Here is a 17,360-nt window from a genome sequence, read left to right as displayed (position 1 = left end):
AGACTAAATTTGATATAACTCATATATTTAAAATCAAAATAAAAATCCAATTCTTTTGACGTATCTATTAGTATCAAAACTCCGTTGTTTTAGTTTCGTTTACTATTGAGCCGGGTCATTCGTTACTACAGTTTGTTACCACGAACTGTTTGATTAATTAAAAAACACTTTCCGAAAAAGAAGGTTTCTGAATAAAAGTAAAGACTATAATAACTTAAAATTAGACGAAATAGAAACCTAAGATAACTGAAACTCCGAACAAACAGAAATTACTATTAAAAAATAAATGAAACCAAAACGAACAGGAATTAAATAAAAAATCAAAACAAAAAACTTACAACAGGTATTAATAAAAATGAATAAATAAATCTCAAAATGAGTAACGCTCTTTTAATGCAGAACGGACTCTCAAGGAGTTTTCCTATACCTCCCATGTTAAACATTTGCAGTTTGCCTGACTGATCTCGGTGGTTTTTATTTTAACAGATAGAAAAAAATCTGGCGAATATTTTGATCTAATCAAATCTTAAAGCCGACAATTATTTTTTTTACAATTCGAAAATAATTAAAAAGCCTGTTTCAGGTTTGCATTCAAGATTGCAACACTTGGCATTGTTGTTGCAGGGTATCAAAAAATAAAGCAAAAAATATTCTATTCAACAATCAGCAACAAAACTTATTTCTATATTATAATTTTGCTGGCTGCAGTCCTTTCAAATATTTTACATAATGTGTTCCGAAGTCAAAAATACCCCTCAAAGACTAGATGCAGCTGTTATTGGAACGCATGAGAATAAATGAATTAGACCAAGGAACTAACGACTCGGATTGTTCTTGAATGACTCAGTGAGGTATTAGTTGTAACCACTGTTACCAGAAATTGTCAACGGAAGGTTGCCAAGAAGTATGGAGATACGGGAACCGTTTATATGAATCCAATTATGCTAGGTGTAGGTAGTTGTCATGTGTGATTACTGTCTTATCCGAATACAAATTCAGATATACAAATACACAAGCAGCACTCAAGCTTTAGAATTTCTTTTATGGACCCGTATAGATAAATAAAATAAGGCAAATTGGTCCCTTCGCTGCAAGCAATTATTTAAATTTTATTTGTGTAAATAGGTCTGCATGAGGTAAAAATCCGAAAACACTTGCTTTTTATTTGTAACTAGCTGTTGGGGTGCCGCTTCGCGCCACCCCAACACCTAGTTGGTGGGGTGCTTCGCGCCCCAGCCCAAGCCCCCCCGCGCACGTAAGTCGTTACGCGCCATATTAGTTACGTGCCATTGTAGTTTTGTCCCTGTGTCCCACCTGTGAATATAGATAGATTTATATATGTGTTTCAAACTACGTAAAAATTGCGAATATACAACATTCTTGGCTTTCCCACTACTGGGAGCTTTCCGTTTCCAATTGCCAGCAATTGATCTGAAAATGTTTGACCAGAGTCATCGTTTTGCAATCGTACACGCATATTTGTAGTTAATTTTAATATTTTTACGTGTGCCCATAAATTAGAATTTTTCAGGCAAGCATTCATTTTGTCTGCAGGAGTTAAACTACGTAAAAATTGCGAATATACAACATTCTTGGCTTTCCCATTGTCTGTGCATATACAAAGCCGTATGTACTAATAATGACGTCATATGCAAACGCTCTTTTTACAAACAAACAAACATGCATACACACAACTCGTTTTTATATAGATAGATAGATAGATAGATACAATACAAATTAACTGCGTAAAACTTGCGAATATACAACATTCTTCGCTGTCCAATTGTCGCTGCATATAAATAGATTGTCAGGTTTACCGACCCTCGAACATGCAACGTACAATTGTCCATGGGAAAAACAATCAGTATTAAGATCTATACCACATTTTTCTAATGATTGACCTTGAGCTTTGTTAATGGTGATTGCAAATGCTAATCGAATTGGGAATTGCAATCTTTTAAATTGAAATGCAGATCCGTTGGAATCATGGGAATGCGAGGAATAAGAACAGCCTCACCCTCAAAAGGCCCTGTCAAGATTGTGGCCTCTATTAGGTTTTCCATTGTTTTTTTTTTACGGCAAGTCGCGTGCCATTGCAAAGCTTTGGTGGGTTGATATTTCTTAAAAGTATTATTGGTACGCCTGTTTTTAGTTGTAGCACGTGTGGTGGAAACCCTGAAAGATCTATGGAATTTAAAAATTCAGATGGATAATTAACCGCTTCATTTGGTTCCAAAACTGTGTCGACTGACTTGTAAAGGACTGCCTGGTCTCGAATCTTGGTCAAAACAATATTGTTGATTTCGTGGACATCTATATTTTTGGGTGCGAGAATCGCTCTTTCACTTAGCCATTTATTATTTTTATAATTTTTTAGAATATTCGGAAATGCTTTTTCAATCAATTCATTTTTGGACGTCACTAAATTACAGAAATCAGCAGGTAGTTGTATACGTCCTGAAATTGAGTCTACTGGGAGCTTTCCGTTTCCAATTGCCAGCAATTGATCTGAAAATGTTTGACCAGAGTCATCGTTTTGCAATCGGACACGCATATTTGTAGTTAATTTTAATATTTTTACGTATGCCCATAAATTAGAATTTTTCAGGCAAGCATTCATTTCGTCTGCAGGAGTTGATCTAGGTATTATAGGTAATGTTTGCCTGAAATCTCCCGCAAGCAATAACCTCCTGGCGCATCCAAAAAGAAAATTTCTCCAACGTTGTTATCGACACAATGCATTATCGTATCATAAATGTCTTTTTGTTCCGACGTTAACTTGGAAATGTTATTTTGTACATACGACAATAGATCACTCGTACTGTAACTTTGTTCACGATCCAATTCTACACATGTCGAAACAGCAGTGATACGGTTAGGTGAAGGCATTCCCAAATCCTGAAGAGGTTTGTTTGCCATACGTACGCACAAATCTTCTATAATAACTAAAGTGTAGTTATAAATTTCTGATGTAAAATCAAAAGTCTGACGTCTCTAACTGTTTTCTAACGTCTGACGTCATATCTGACGTCTCTAACTGTTTTCGATGGAGTATATCTTCGGACATTTTTGACTTATATTTTTCCCATAACTCTGCAGGAGCTGATGGAGAGCAAGTTGTTAAAATGATGCCAAACAATGCACGAATTTGACTTGGGGTTGACGTTTCGCACGTGTCATTGGTTAAGTTATCCCAGTGTTGGTCATTCTCCAATAAATTCAGAGCTTGGCATGCACTACGGTAAGTGTCATGTATAGTACCGTTTACAGTTCTCAAATGCTCAAAGGATGTCGGACCGGGTACATTCACCAAAAGCAGGCGTAGAAAGAAGCATTCATGTTGATTGGGGTGAACGGTGTAGAGTCTTCCTATCGTGGTATCTTTGAAGATGGTAGGATGGCCGTCGACTGACTTACCCTGTTTTCGACGTTCAAATACTTTATTTTTAGTATTCCATGTGTAATACGAAGGCACTTCAGTATACAGCAGTTTTTTTGCAAAAGAATCATTTTTGCAAAGCGAAAAAAAAAGCTGTTAATTTTGTATCCGGTGGATTCAGGGCTCTTTGTTGCACGTTGGTTTCCGAGAAATAAACACGTTGACCATTCTGTAAATGTACCGCTAAGTGAACAACAGCTGGACTACATTCATGTATCGGAAATGAAAGAATTCGCCAAACAGCTTCATTACTGCTTATGTATCTTCCAGCCTGATATTGTACGATTTCGTCGAAATCTTTGATTTCGGGCTGCAAGCCAAAAACTGCCATTTTTTGGTTTTTTACATTTTTTCTTTTTTCAGTTTTCTTTTTCTTCTTTATTTTTCAGCTTCACTATGAAATACATATCGCCGAACCTTTGTTTTTTTAACTAAAATCTGGTAGGCATTGATGACCTTATCCAAGTCAAAATCCCAAACCCAATCATCATCGCTATCATTTTCAGTTTTGATATGTTTCGACTCTCGCTGTCCAGGTGGATCTTCATCTAACTGCGCGGTTTTGCGTTCTTTAGCCTCAAGCCTGTTTCCTTGCTGTTCTTTTGATTCCTCGGCACGCTTTCTTTTCTGACTTTCTCTATCAGCAGCAAGTTTTTTGGCATAGACTCTTTGAGCATCTTAATCGGCTTTTGCCATTGTAAGTTCATCAGTCATTTTAAACTTAAACATTAATAGATATATACGTGAACATATATGTCTTAAATATCTTTAATGACGTCACCGTCATAGCAAAAATGACGACAACTAACTTCATGACGTCAGTCGACACAGAAACATGACGTCACCTGACAGACAGACACACAGACAGACAACTTATTTTTATATATATAGATATAATTATTACAAATATTTGTAATTTATTTGTAATATTTGTAAATGGTCACTTCGCTGCAAGCAATTATTTAAATTGTATTTGTATAAATAGGTCGACATGAAGTGAAAAACCGAAAACATGTACTTTTTATTTGTAATTTCCACAAGTTTTTACCACACCCTGGCAAATAAAGATGACCAGGCCACAGGCACGTACCCAGGGGAGGGATTCACCCCCGCAAACTTTTCAAAATGCTTAATTTTCGCTACAAAATGTTTAATTTTCCCGTGTTTTCCTGGTATATCTTGCGTAATAGTTGAACCCCCCCCCCCCATAAAAAAATTCTCCTCGAATAGTAATTTCTCTAATTTTTTCCTCGAATAATAGTTCTTTTGCAAATAAATCTTTCTATTTACTTGCCGAATTACGAAGAATAACAACGCTATAATCCTAATTTTGAGTGGGAAATCCCTTGAGTTCAACCTTCTCATGTTTGTTTAGTGGAAGCGGCGAAGAAAACTGATAACTTCGTCTTTGACTGATTTGCCGCATCTGAAAAAGATTTGACTAGGGAGTAAAATGTCTGGACTTCGACTAGGCCTTAATTAAAACTCTCATGAGACCAATGACTTTGAAACACATTGCTAACTATAGGCAAGGGAGTAGGAGTGAACTAAGCTTCCAACTTTTGGTTTTCGTTTTTAAGGTTTTTGAATCGTTGTAATCTCTTGTCAAAATAAGGAATCATCATTTGTAATAACTCAAAAATTTTGTTTTTTGGACCTTCCTACTGACATTGTATAACTGGTTGTATTCAAAGGGTTTTCTTTTTAAGGTTTTTGACTTGTAGCAATCCCTTGTCAAAATAGAGAATCATCATTTGTAATAATTGCAAATTTTCGAAGCTGGTTGTATTCAAAGGGTGTTCTTTTGTAAGGGTTTTGAATTGTTGTAGTCCCTTGTTAAAATATATACGCATATTCTTACAATTATCAGTTTTTTGGTGGCTACGCAATTTAAAGCCTTTTCATATTAAGATCTATTTATAGATATTTGGTCAGATTTCTAACAACGATTTCTGCTAGCCTTGAAACTTTTTGTTTAGTTTTTTAAGGTTTATAAATTGTTGTGATGGCTTGTCAAAATATATGTAAATATTTTTGCAATTACCAGTTTTACGCTGTTTAATTAATTTAAAATAAACTTCTTCATACATGAAAAGCTTCAATTTTTCCACATGATGCATATAAAAATTACGTCACTCACATTATTTTTTTTCTAGAATTAAGGTTCTTAGGGAGTTTTCTCAAAATTCTGACCTATCTAGATCGTTTTTAGGCCAGAATATTTCCGAGGATGCCAATTATCTCAACAAATATGGGACTATTTTCAAGAAAAAACACAGACATACATACACACACAATTATCGCTAAGACAGTACTAGCCTTGTAAGTGAGCAATAATTGTGTGTTTATGTATGTATCTATGTTTGTATTTATTTTTTTTTATGAAAACTACTCCATATTTTTTTCGACAGAATTTAAATCCTGGAATAACATGGACTAAAAAAAGATCTAAATATGTTAGAAGTCTGAGAAAACTCGTTAAGAGCCTTAATTTTGAAGAGCAAATCTTTATGTGAGTGACGTCATTTTATATGCAATGACAATGACATTGTCACACATGTGGCAAAATTTAAATGTTCATGCATGGAGAAGTTTATATTAGCTGTTCTAAAGAGCAAAAAAAACTGGTAAGAGGAAAAATCGGTTATGTTTTGAATTTTCTTTCACAGTGTCTTTTTTCGCCTGAGTAGATGATTTAATTTTCTTAAATGAAAGTAAAAAATAATTATACGAATTTATCTTATATGGTTGAATTTCAAAATAGTAACAAAGAGTTTTTCTTGTAGTTTACGTTACACCTTACTCCACATACTCTGCTATAGCTGTTTAAACGATTCGTAACCAACACTCTTGATTATCCTATGCTTAAATAGTTTTGTTGTTAGTATAAACTTTTATGTGCATCTAATCAAAATTCATTTTTTCCAGAATTCACAAGTTAAGCTTTCTGCCTTTATACATGCTCTTGCCGAGTCTAAAAAGGTGGCCATTGTCCGTCGAGTTTATAGTGACAACATGCCACCCAAAGTCGGTTTTCTATCTCCAGTAATCAAACCCAGCACAGAGGTATTATTTGAAAGTTTTCTTCTTTATTAGTATATATTTTATTTTTTTTGTGTAGGACGGTATTCTTGACTCATTTAACAATATGCGAAATATTTTCACAAGTGTGACGTGAACTCCGCTTAAGCAGATTACAAATTAATATTTAAGCGTAGTTTTGACCAGAGAGGGCAAATTTTTCATGTAAAAGTAACAAATGACATTGCTATATAAAAAAGAATTGCTATTTTTTTAAAAATAAACCCGAAGAGATACTTCTACAGTGCTTCTTCTTAGAATACCGATCCTAACAATTTTGTAATATACCCTTCCTGTCAAATTAGCTTCATTGAAAGTAATATTCCTGTGCATACTTGTTTAAAAATAATTTGAATTAAATGTTTAGGAAAATTGGCGGACATATACAAAAATAGCAAATAACTGAACAAGCTGCAAAACTAACAGACTTATGAATTAATTCATGGATTCTATTGACCATAATATTAATGACTAATAATACAGAATTTGGAATATCTTGGAATAGCGAACAGTGAGTATAGAGCCGCCTGATTGTCAAGCTAAAAAGCCGCGTGAACTATGATTTTATAGTAGAATACATATAAAAAAGCGCGTGTGTGTGTGTGTGTGTGCGTGTGTGTTTGTGTGTGTTTGTACATAATTGTATATGAATGTGTCACTGATATAATTTTTATAGTACCTACAATACATAACGCTGATATACTCAGAAGATGTTCGAAAAATAACGTTTCCATCCCTGCTCGAAGAGAAAAAGAAACTAACCGATGATCAAAAAGGTGCTATTGATGACTTAATCGACAGTATGGATTTAACTAGTAGTGATGGGTAATTATAGAAATTCTTTGTTATTCGTTTTACTTTTTAAGGAATAGGTATTTTTGGAAATTGGAAGGTTTAAAAGACTTCTAATTCAGACTAGCCTAATCAAATCCAAAGAACCTTTAATAGTTATGGTGCTGAGGTTCAAGTTTAAGATCAAAACCAAAAGGTAGAAAGGATTCATAGCACTCAAAAAAAAAATATATAAATAAATTGGGCTCTCAAGTATGTGGAATTCAAAATTTTAATTGGTCAGAATGTACATTTTTTTTCTCAATCCAACTTTCATAGAATAATCTGCAGTTGTAAATCACTCCATTCTTTCAATTGTCCATGTAACCTAAATTCCAAATAGCTTCAAAAATGATTTGGTAGAAAGCCATGTTGTCCTAATATCCATTTTAGCCTGGAATCTGTAAGCACAATTTGACAATTTGACACTTTGCTTCCGACGGACTGAAGTGTAATGCCTCTCCAGATATAATAAAAGGGTTTCGCTTTCCTTCTAAAAAAGTTTAAAAATTATTTATTCTTTCAAATCGGAAGCAACAGCTCTTATTTTGCATTTCAGCTGCTCTCAAGCAGCGTCATCGTATCCAGCGGTTTTCCCATTTTTGAGGGAATATAGGACTGAAGCAACTTCTTCAAACAGGATTAGACCCAAAAAGTTATCCTTTGTAAATGGACAACATTGTCTTCTACAATAGTATATCAGCTAAATCGGGCATTGGAGTGCTTTTTCGTTAGCATGGATACGGTTTTACTGTCGACATGGCAATGTGTCTTTTCTGCATTGGTTGCAACGTTCTCATCATTTAGTCTTTTCTTATTCATTGCACATATTTTTACTATTTTGTTAATTCTTCTCTATAGGTTTTTCAACTGTCATATCACTGCCTATAAACAGGCCGACTGGATTAGATTCATTGCTTACCCTTTTTTCCTTCTTCCATTTCTTATAGCCATGAATTCAACTTTGCATTCTTAATACGCTCTTAAAGTAATCTCTAGGGAGAATATACTATTTCACGACTGTAATCTTGAAATTGCTGGCGAGTTAAGTTACAGTACTTGTTGACGAGTGTATGATCGATTTAGTTCGATGATTCTTATTGGTAACGCCGCGTAACAAGTAGTGGAAAGTTTCTAATTAAGAATTCCTCGAGTTATTTGTTGGTGAACATACAGCTATAAGCGTTATTTTTGCCTGGGTTGTCGCTAAACACGCTTGAAAGATGCAATAATTGATTGGTTCCCAGTCTAGAAACCATTTATTTACTGCCCCGCTTAAAGTCAGTGCTACACCAGCTATTTTTGAGGGATTTTTTTTCCAGAATATAACACATGACAAAATTTTTATGATACTTTGAAATTTACATGATAAAATAGATCAATAAAATTTTCGAGGCCATTGGTTGCCTCGAATTAAAGTTCTAGAAAATTAAAAGTTCTAGTCGCCTTTTTAATTAGTCAAAAAATTAGAGGGCCCTCGCTCCTTTTTTCTCAAAATCTTCCGATTTAAACTATGAGAAAGCCATTTAGCCAAAAAAAAAAAAATATGCGAATTTCGTTTTAATTATTTATATGCGGAGAGCCAAGATCAAAACATGCATTAATTAAAAGACGTCCAGAAACTAAATAGAAAAAACAAGTTTTTTTAAATGAAAGTAAGGAGCAACATTAAAACTTAAAACGAACAGAAATTACTCCGTATATGAAAGGATATTTTCCTCTTCAAGGCCCCGCTCTTTACGCTAAAGTTTTTTACTGTTTTAAGAAGTAGAGTTAAGAGAAAGAGTCAAACTGTAGCGTATCAAACTGTTCGTTTTAAGTTTTAATGTCGCTCCTTACTTTCATTTAAAAAAAAACTTTTTTTTATATTTAATTAATAAGGAAGACAACAATCTTTTCAACTGAAAGTAACAAGCGATATTAAAACTTAAAACAAATAGACAATATTGCGTATATGACGAAGGGGCTGCCCCATTCTCAATACCTCACTCTTCATTTTATAGTTTCTTATTACTTTTGAAAAAGCTTCTTTTTGGTTCTAATTGAAAGACCCTTGTGTTCCCCTAATAACCGTTATAATTTCTGTTTGATTTAAATATGTATATTATTCATTTCTTTCCAATGAAAAAAAAAATGTGTTGAACTTCTGATCATTTTTTAAATAACGCCAGGAAATCCGACTCAATCTCCACGGGTCCCCCTCAAAGATAAATCCCTTATCCAATTATATTCCGGTCACAATCTACCCAGGGCAATAACCCTTAACATCTCAACGCGTAAAATTTTGTCGGTGAATAGAAAGCAGAGCAATTAAAAATAGTTTCTTAAAGAAATTCTGCAAATTCCCCCAGTGTCAAAATTTACTCTGAAAAATCACCCCTTCCTGGAAAATTCCCTCTGAAAAGTTCCTAAGTAAAAATCTCTCCGTATAAAATCTCCCAAGCAGACAATTTCTCCCCCCATTCCAAAAATGTATGTTTGCTTCCCATAAACAAATATTATGCAGAAACGCTGGGCAAATTTTATTAGTTATAGACCTTTCCCCAAGGAACGTGCGAGGTCATGTCATCTTGAAAGGCACAGTTATTGGATCTTCCCACTATGCTGAACAACAAAGGTATTTCAAAATATTAACCAAGCGATTCAGGGAAAAAAGTGGGTAGGAGAGGGCTTCGATATCCCCCAATCTTTATGTTCTCTTTAAAAGGTAACAAATTATTTTTTATTTTCATTCAAGCGAGCCATCTTCTGTTATTTTTGGACCATTAAATCCATAGAATCACCCCTGGAAAAATAAAAATACAAAGAAACAAATAAACACCCATCCTTGACCCTTCTTCTGGCAAAAATTGAAATTCCATCTCAGGTAGGAGCTTGAATCCACTACAGTCAGGTTCTCTGATTCGCTGAATCTGATGGTGGAATTTCCCTTAAGAATATTTGACTTTTAGTGTTTGGTTCCCCCTTTTTCAAAATCAGGCAATATTTCTAAGGCTCATAACCTTTGATGAGCAACATTAAAATGGATCTTTCGGTACTTTTCGGGCCCTCTAAAAAAAAATTTCCCCTAACAAAAAAGTTTGCAATAAAAGGACCCCTATGAAAAAAAAATGTAAAAAATACTCAATAAAACCGTATAAAACTATAATTAGACTAGTCTTTGACTATAACTGACTTAACACTCTGCTGTATATACATGATACCCATTATTAAAAATAATTTGTCTGTTTGAAGGGATTTTTTAATTCTATCATTGTTTTATTTTAACAGGAGAGAATTGTATAGAAGTGTTGATATACCTAATCCATATTCCAAAGTTGTTCGTCAAGTATCGAGGCATCTACTATTACACCCTGAAACTTCAGTAATGGAGCCCATGGACGAAGCAAAAAAACAAGCCATGAAGCCTTTAGAAGTATCAAATGATCTTATTGAAAAAACAGCTCCATCTTTGAAAAAAGTCGCGGAAGTTTTCCCTGTAAGAGCTTTCAAGAGAATCAAGCAGAAAAAGGAGTAAGTGTCATTCTGAATTGCCCATTGAGTATCTTGATTTGACCCAGTTATTTTTCCGAATTAAAAAGCTCCCCCGCTCGAGCTTTCATGCACCTATCCTTCTTCAGAGGTAAAACAAGGATGCACATTATTCTAGATTTAAAAATTTTTATGATCTAAAATTCTAAAGGGATAACTTTTTTACTGAATGATGTTAGCATTTTGTTTTTATTCTTTGTGATTAATAAAACTGAAATTATTTGTTTGAGTTTTACAAAAAACTCAATCAGTTTAAAATACAGTTTCACTAAAAAATTGAAACAGAATTCAATACTATTTAACGCAACACTTTTACCACAGAGCCCCATTCACATTATCCTTATGCGTTGCAAACTCGTCTAATTCAAAAGGCTTGAACTAAACTCTCATTTCCTTGAAAGTTAAGCATATCAACTGTCTAAAGTACGATTAACATGTTAATTTAAAGTTGGAAAAGCTTTGTTCGATGGAAACCCCAAATTTTACGTTATGAAGTGTAACCCCATCGGTAATATCTATAAAAAGCTTAGAATTCCGGTGCCACCTACAGTAGAGTGAAAACACCTATTTCTAGTCAATAAGACTGTCAAGCGTTGAAAATACACCAGTGAAGGTAACCCACGCTTAATACGATGTCTAAAAATTTCTCTAAGTTCCACCTCTTATTATAAGTAAATATCTTTGATCTGTAAAACCCCGGTCGTGTCTTAACGCAGGAGAGCCAATGCTCTGATACTCTCCCTCTGTCAAGGAATACTTTCAAACAGGCTGGCAAAATTAGTTCCCAAAACCACTACAGCTTATACCCCACATATGAGATAATCACGTGTTCCATCCAATAGACAGCTAATGAGAAATAGACATACTTCAATGTGTTATTTTATATACTTTGAAGATTTAGAGATGCTCTTTCAATCAGATGTCAAATGGTATTTTTAAGAGGTGAAAGTCATTGAAGGGAAACCAGACCCTCTCCATTTTAATTGTATCCCCTTCAAAGATACCTGACCAAAATTTTGAGATAACCATTTCGTTGCAAAATAGCTCAAATTTCCAGTAGGTAAGAATAGGTGGATGATGGAACCCCTCCCCTAGTCTTTAGGACATAACTACACATAAGGCATATACAAACATTTACAGGTCTTTTTCGGCTGAGGGAGAGGATAGTCTTTGATCCTGTATCCCCGATGAAACTGGATGTATTCGGCTGAACTTTAAGGGAATGTTGTGGAAGATGTTGAGCTGTCTCAAAACATAGCATGTGCATGATGACGATCAAAAAAATACGTCAGCGACATCTAATGGACGGACCTGGGTATTTTAAAGAGAGACAGAGCGAGAGAGAAATAATTTATTAACCAAAATAATGCTTACACAATCTTTCAACAATCATCAGGGAAACCCAATGTGTTGTATATGATGGTTGTTTTCATCTTTGTAATCTACTAATAATATTCAGGCTTCACCTATAAATCAAAATAAAGAAAAAGTAGTGAAAATATAACAACTTTTAACCATTAGTACACATTATTAAACAATATCGTCAATAGAACCATAAAAAAAGTGGAAACGAATCAACAGCAAGACATACTTCAATCAACTTAAATCATTAACAACTTCCCAGAAGGTAACCAGGGCTGCCAAATTTTTTTTAGGGAGTGTGTCATATTTTTTCCGAAAATGTACTTTTTGTGTCATCTCAGATTCCATAATGTGTCACAAAATGTGTCATATTTTTTTGCTACAGGTGGTATCATATTTAATTGTCAAATCTTTATTTAGAGTTTTGAATATATAATCTTTTCCAAATCAGTTCAAAAAGGAGTAAACTTAACCTTATCCAATTATCTTGGGATCTTGACCTTTTTGTGACGTCATGAAAGAAATAGAAACATTCGATTAAATTAATGTTACACACTATGAATTTGTGTCTGGGCGGCCAACGAGGCAAGTTTACATTTATAAAAGTTTTAGGGACAATCAATTCCGACAGCAAATTGAAAATAGACTTTTCGTATGACGTCGTAATCGTAATCGGCTCTATACGTAATCGGCTTTATTGGCTAAGCTTTTTATTTACTCAATATGTAAGCCATTCAACCAGCTTCAATCTAGTATTTCTGTCATATTTTTTGGTGCATTTTTAGGCTGGACGGATTATTCTGAAGAAAAGAATTCTCTGGAAATTTGTAATCTTGTCCAAGGTTGGATACCCCTCCTATACTCCTAAAAATGGGAGTTGCTGCTTATGCACACAGCTTTGGTAAACTGCATGCTGTTTAATTTTTACTATTAAGTACTTACCAGTTGGCTACATCAAATACTCAATCAAGAAGCCAATTAAGTTCAGATATTCAGCGTGCATTTTGATTTGAAATTTCCGCCTATGGCTGTTTTTTTCGCGTCGTTTAAGTTTTAAATACGGTGATGGCATCTGTCCTGTATTCTGCACTGTTTGTGTACTACTGCCACCGCTAGGCAGCGCTATTCCCTTCCATTAGTTTGTAGCTTTTCTGGAGGTAGAAAATTGAAATTTTACTTTTCTTTTATTACCATTTAAAAATCAAGACTAGGATGACAAAAATGTGTCATTTTTTTTTGATAAAACTCTGTCATCTTTTTTTGAAAAATGTGTAATTTTTGTCGATTGTGTCATTTTTTATTGAAAAATGTGTCATTTTCTGAATGTCTGAATGTGTCATTGTGTCACGTAACATCAAATTGTGTCATTTTCACACAAAATGTGTCAATTTGGCAGCCATGAAGGTAACGTTTCAACCCACTCTTGAACTGGGTAGCATTATCTGTTACGTATACACCCTCAGGGAGTCAATTCCACAGCTGTGGTCCTGCAAAATGTAGAAATAAAGATCCACGTTGGATACTCCAAGCCTCAAACACTATCCCTTAATAATGCCTTGTTTCATAACAATGGTAAAACGAGTTAGACTCAAAAAAGTCCCAAAAACACTCTAATGAGTAACAATTCAAACATTCATAAGAAAATTAGCTAGTTTATAATATTTTAACCTATAAACATTTATAATCTTTAATTTCATGAATCAACTCAAAGTACTATCTTCAAACCTCACATAATCTCTTAAGACACGAAAAACTTTATGTCGTAAAAAATGAATTTTTTGAAAACTTGACAAAAAAGAACTAGTCCATGGCAAAGGGCCATAAGATATATATGGATGATCAGAGAATGATAGAGCATCATTAGAATCCTGGGCGGGAGCTCATTTCTTATCCTTCTTATAAGACCTAATCCTAATCCTCTAATCCACTTTTGCTGCTACTGAATCACAGTGTAATTTCCAACTCAAATTGTAATCAAGATAAAAACATAATAATTTACATTAAAAGCTTGATTTAAGAATATACCATTCAGACATGTTTTATTATTTAAAATAATGGGAGTACCAATCAAACAGTTCGTGGTAACGAACTGTAGTAAGGAGCGACCCGGCTCAATAGAAAACGAAACTCTAAAAAACGGAATTTTGATGCTAAAATATACATCAAAAGAATCAGATTTTCATGCTGATTTTAAATATATAAGTCTCATCAAATTTAGTCTTTGTCATCAAAAGTTACGAGCCTGAAAAATTTTGCCTTATTTTAGAAAATAGGGGAAAACACCCCCTAAAAGTCACAGAATCCTAACGAAAATCACACTATCGCATTCGGCGTATCAGAGAACCCTATAACAAAATTTTCAAGCTCCTATCTACAAAAATGTGGAATTTTGTATTTTTTGCCAGAAGACAAATCACGGGTGCGTGTTTATTTGTTTGTTTTGTTTTTTTTTCCCAGGGGTCATCGTATCGACCAAGTGATCCTAGAATGTCGCAAGAGGGCTCATTCTAACGGAAATGAAAAGTTCTAGTGCCCTTTTTAAGTGACCAAACAAATTGGAGGGCACCTAGGCCCCCTCCCACGCTCATTTTTTCTCCAAAGTCAACAGATCAAAATTTTGGGATAGCTATTTTGTTCCGCATAGTCAAAAACCATAATAACTATGTCTTTGAGAATGACTTACTCCCCCACAGTCCCTGGGGGAGGGGCTGCAAGTTACAAACTTCGACCAGTGTTCACGTATAATAATGGTTATCGGGAAGTCTACAGTCGTTTTCAGGGGATTTTTTCTTTGGTTTTGGGGGTGGGGTTGAGGAGAGGGGCTATGTAGGAGGATCTTTCCTTGGAGAAATATGTCATGGGGGAACAGAAATTCAATGAAAAGGGTGCAGGATTTTCTAAATTACTATAAAAAAAAACAATGAAAAAATAAACATGGAAAAGTTTTTTCAATTGAAAGAAAAGAGTAGCATTGAAACTTAAAACGAACAGAGATTATTACGCATATGAGGGGTTCTAAAAATACTTTAGCATAAAGAGCGAGGTATTTAGGAGGAGATAAATACCTCGCTCTGTATGCTATAGTATTTTTAGTAATTTCAATTATTTATTCTAGGGCCTTTCTGATTCAGGGGTCATTCTTAAAGAATTGGGACAAAACTTACGACTTAGTGTAAGGAACGAGGTATTAACGAGGGTACAAACCCCCTCATATACATAATAAAAATTAAAGAATATAAAAGTTTGTTACGTAACATAATTCTTAAGTTACGCGTATTTTTTACTAATAAAAAATTCTTTAAAAATTAAAATTTATAGTTGCCTTTTTATGTAACCGAAAAATTGCATGGCAACTAGGCCTCCTTCCCCATCCCTTATTTCTCAAAATCGTCTGATCAAAACTAAGAGAAAGCCATTTAGCCAAAAAAGGAATTAATATGCAAATTTCATTTTAATAATTTATGTGTGGAGAGCCAAAATCAAACATGAATTAATTAAAAAACGTTCAGAAATTACATAGAAAAAACTAGTTTTTTTAACTGAAAGTAAGGAGCGACATTAAAACTTAAAACGAACAGAAATTACTCCGTATATGAAATGGGTTGTCCCCTCCGCAATCCCTCGCTCTTTACTCTAAAGTTTGACTCTTTGCCACAATTCTGATTTTTAAAACAATTAAAAGCTTTAGCGTAAAGAGCGAGGGATTGCAGAGGGGACAACCCATTTCATATACGGAGTAATTTCTGTTCGTTTTAAGTTTTAATGTCGCTCCTTACTTTCAGTTAAAAAAACTAGTTTTTTTATGTAATTCTACAAAAAGCTATGAAATTCGTTCTAAAACATTAACAAATGCATGGTCTTTTCATATTGCTCTAAAAAAGAAGACAATATCAAAATCGGTCTCCAGTTTGAGGGATCTGTCTTTGAACCTTTTTATGCAAACAGAAAGCCATGCCCTCATTTAATCGTGAAGGAAACTCAGCCTTTTTCAGCGATAAATTATTCAAATACACAAGGCAGGGTAACAAATAAACGATTAATAATTTAAATGTTTGAAGATTGAGATAATTACTCCCAGGCAAATTTAATTTCATCAATTCTATTATTTGCTTCATCTCCTCTAGATTAGTTTCAGCAATGTTTATGTTTAACCCCAACCCTCTGTCATCTTTAAAAGGCTCAGCAATTTTAATGCAATCATTATATGAAATTTCGCTTACTGATTTACCTATTGCTGAAAAATACTCACCCAAAACATGAAAAATTCCCTTACTTTCAACAACTATTCTACCGTCAATTTTTAAGCTACCTGGATTTTCATTTTTCTTGTCGTTATTTGATAATTCAGTTTTAGTTTTCCACTTACCTTTCGTGTTCCCTTTATTATTTTCAAATTTCATCCCATAATATTTTTGAACACAAGATCTGCGAGGTCGACACCTCCTGTGACTCTGAATTCAAATAAAGTACGTCCAGATCATTTTTCTGGATTAGTCAAAGAAGCTAAACCATTGTTCATGGTTTTCTAGGAGTATATTTCTTCAGCTTGGAAGTTCTTATTGGACATGTTGAGTCAAATATCAGTTGAACAATGCCTAAGAACTTATCAAATCTAGCTGATGGACTTTCATATTCATCATAAGCCCTTTGCCACGAGAGAAAGCTCAGTTCCTGCCTAATTTTATTAACATTCCCTTTTTCCAGTAGCCTTTTCTTAACCTCTTTATTTCTAACCTTTGTGTACGTAGAAAGGAAGTAACTACCACCACAGGAAAATGATCAGAAGACTCACTAATTATTACATCAGTAAAAAAGTAGCAAGTAGGTGAGATCGAACAAATATGCTATCGATTAAAACTATAAAGTGACAAAGAATGATCTGACGTTAAGAAAGTCTCACATAGGCCTATAATATCAAATCTGCAATTCGTATTATCAAGCATCTGCAGAATCTCAGGATACGATGACATAAAGTGACAATTCCAATGACCAAGACAAAAAATTTTCATCAGCACTAAATACCGAAAAAAGTACATTTACGTAACAGCTATCTTTATCTAGTCGATATATGATAGAAGAGCTTTCAAGTGCAATATCAGTATTAACAATATCTCTA

At 34.1% G+C, this 17,360-nt stretch overlaps 1 protein-coding gene across 4 annotated transcripts in view; it reads left to right on the top strand.

Annotated features, from left to right (window-relative positions):
* The window catches only part of LOC136043391 (caspase b-like), a 128,098-nt gene that overhangs the window by 41,503 nt on the left and 69,235 nt on the right, over nt 1–17,360 (top strand). For all 4 annotated transcript variants that reach the window (XM_065728316.1, XM_065728303.1, XM_065728311.1 and 1 more), the window contains exons 4-6: nt 6,368–6,505; nt 7,197–7,345; nt 10,622–10,864. In XM_065728316.1, coding sequence (XP_065584388.1) covers nt 6,368–6,505; nt 7,197–7,345; nt 10,622–10,864 — 530 coding nt within the window. The remainder of the gene's footprint in view (nt 1–6,367; nt 6,506–7,196; nt 7,346–10,621; nt 10,865–17,360) is intronic.

Source organism: Artemia franciscana, chromosome 2, assembly GCF_032884065.1.
Source record: "Artemia franciscana chromosome 2, ASM3288406v1, whole genome shotgun sequence".
Taxonomy (NCBI): Eukaryota; Metazoa; Arthropoda; class Branchiopoda; order Anostraca; family Artemiidae; genus Artemia; species Artemia franciscana.
This window is presented reverse-complemented; position numbering and strand designations above follow the sequence as displayed.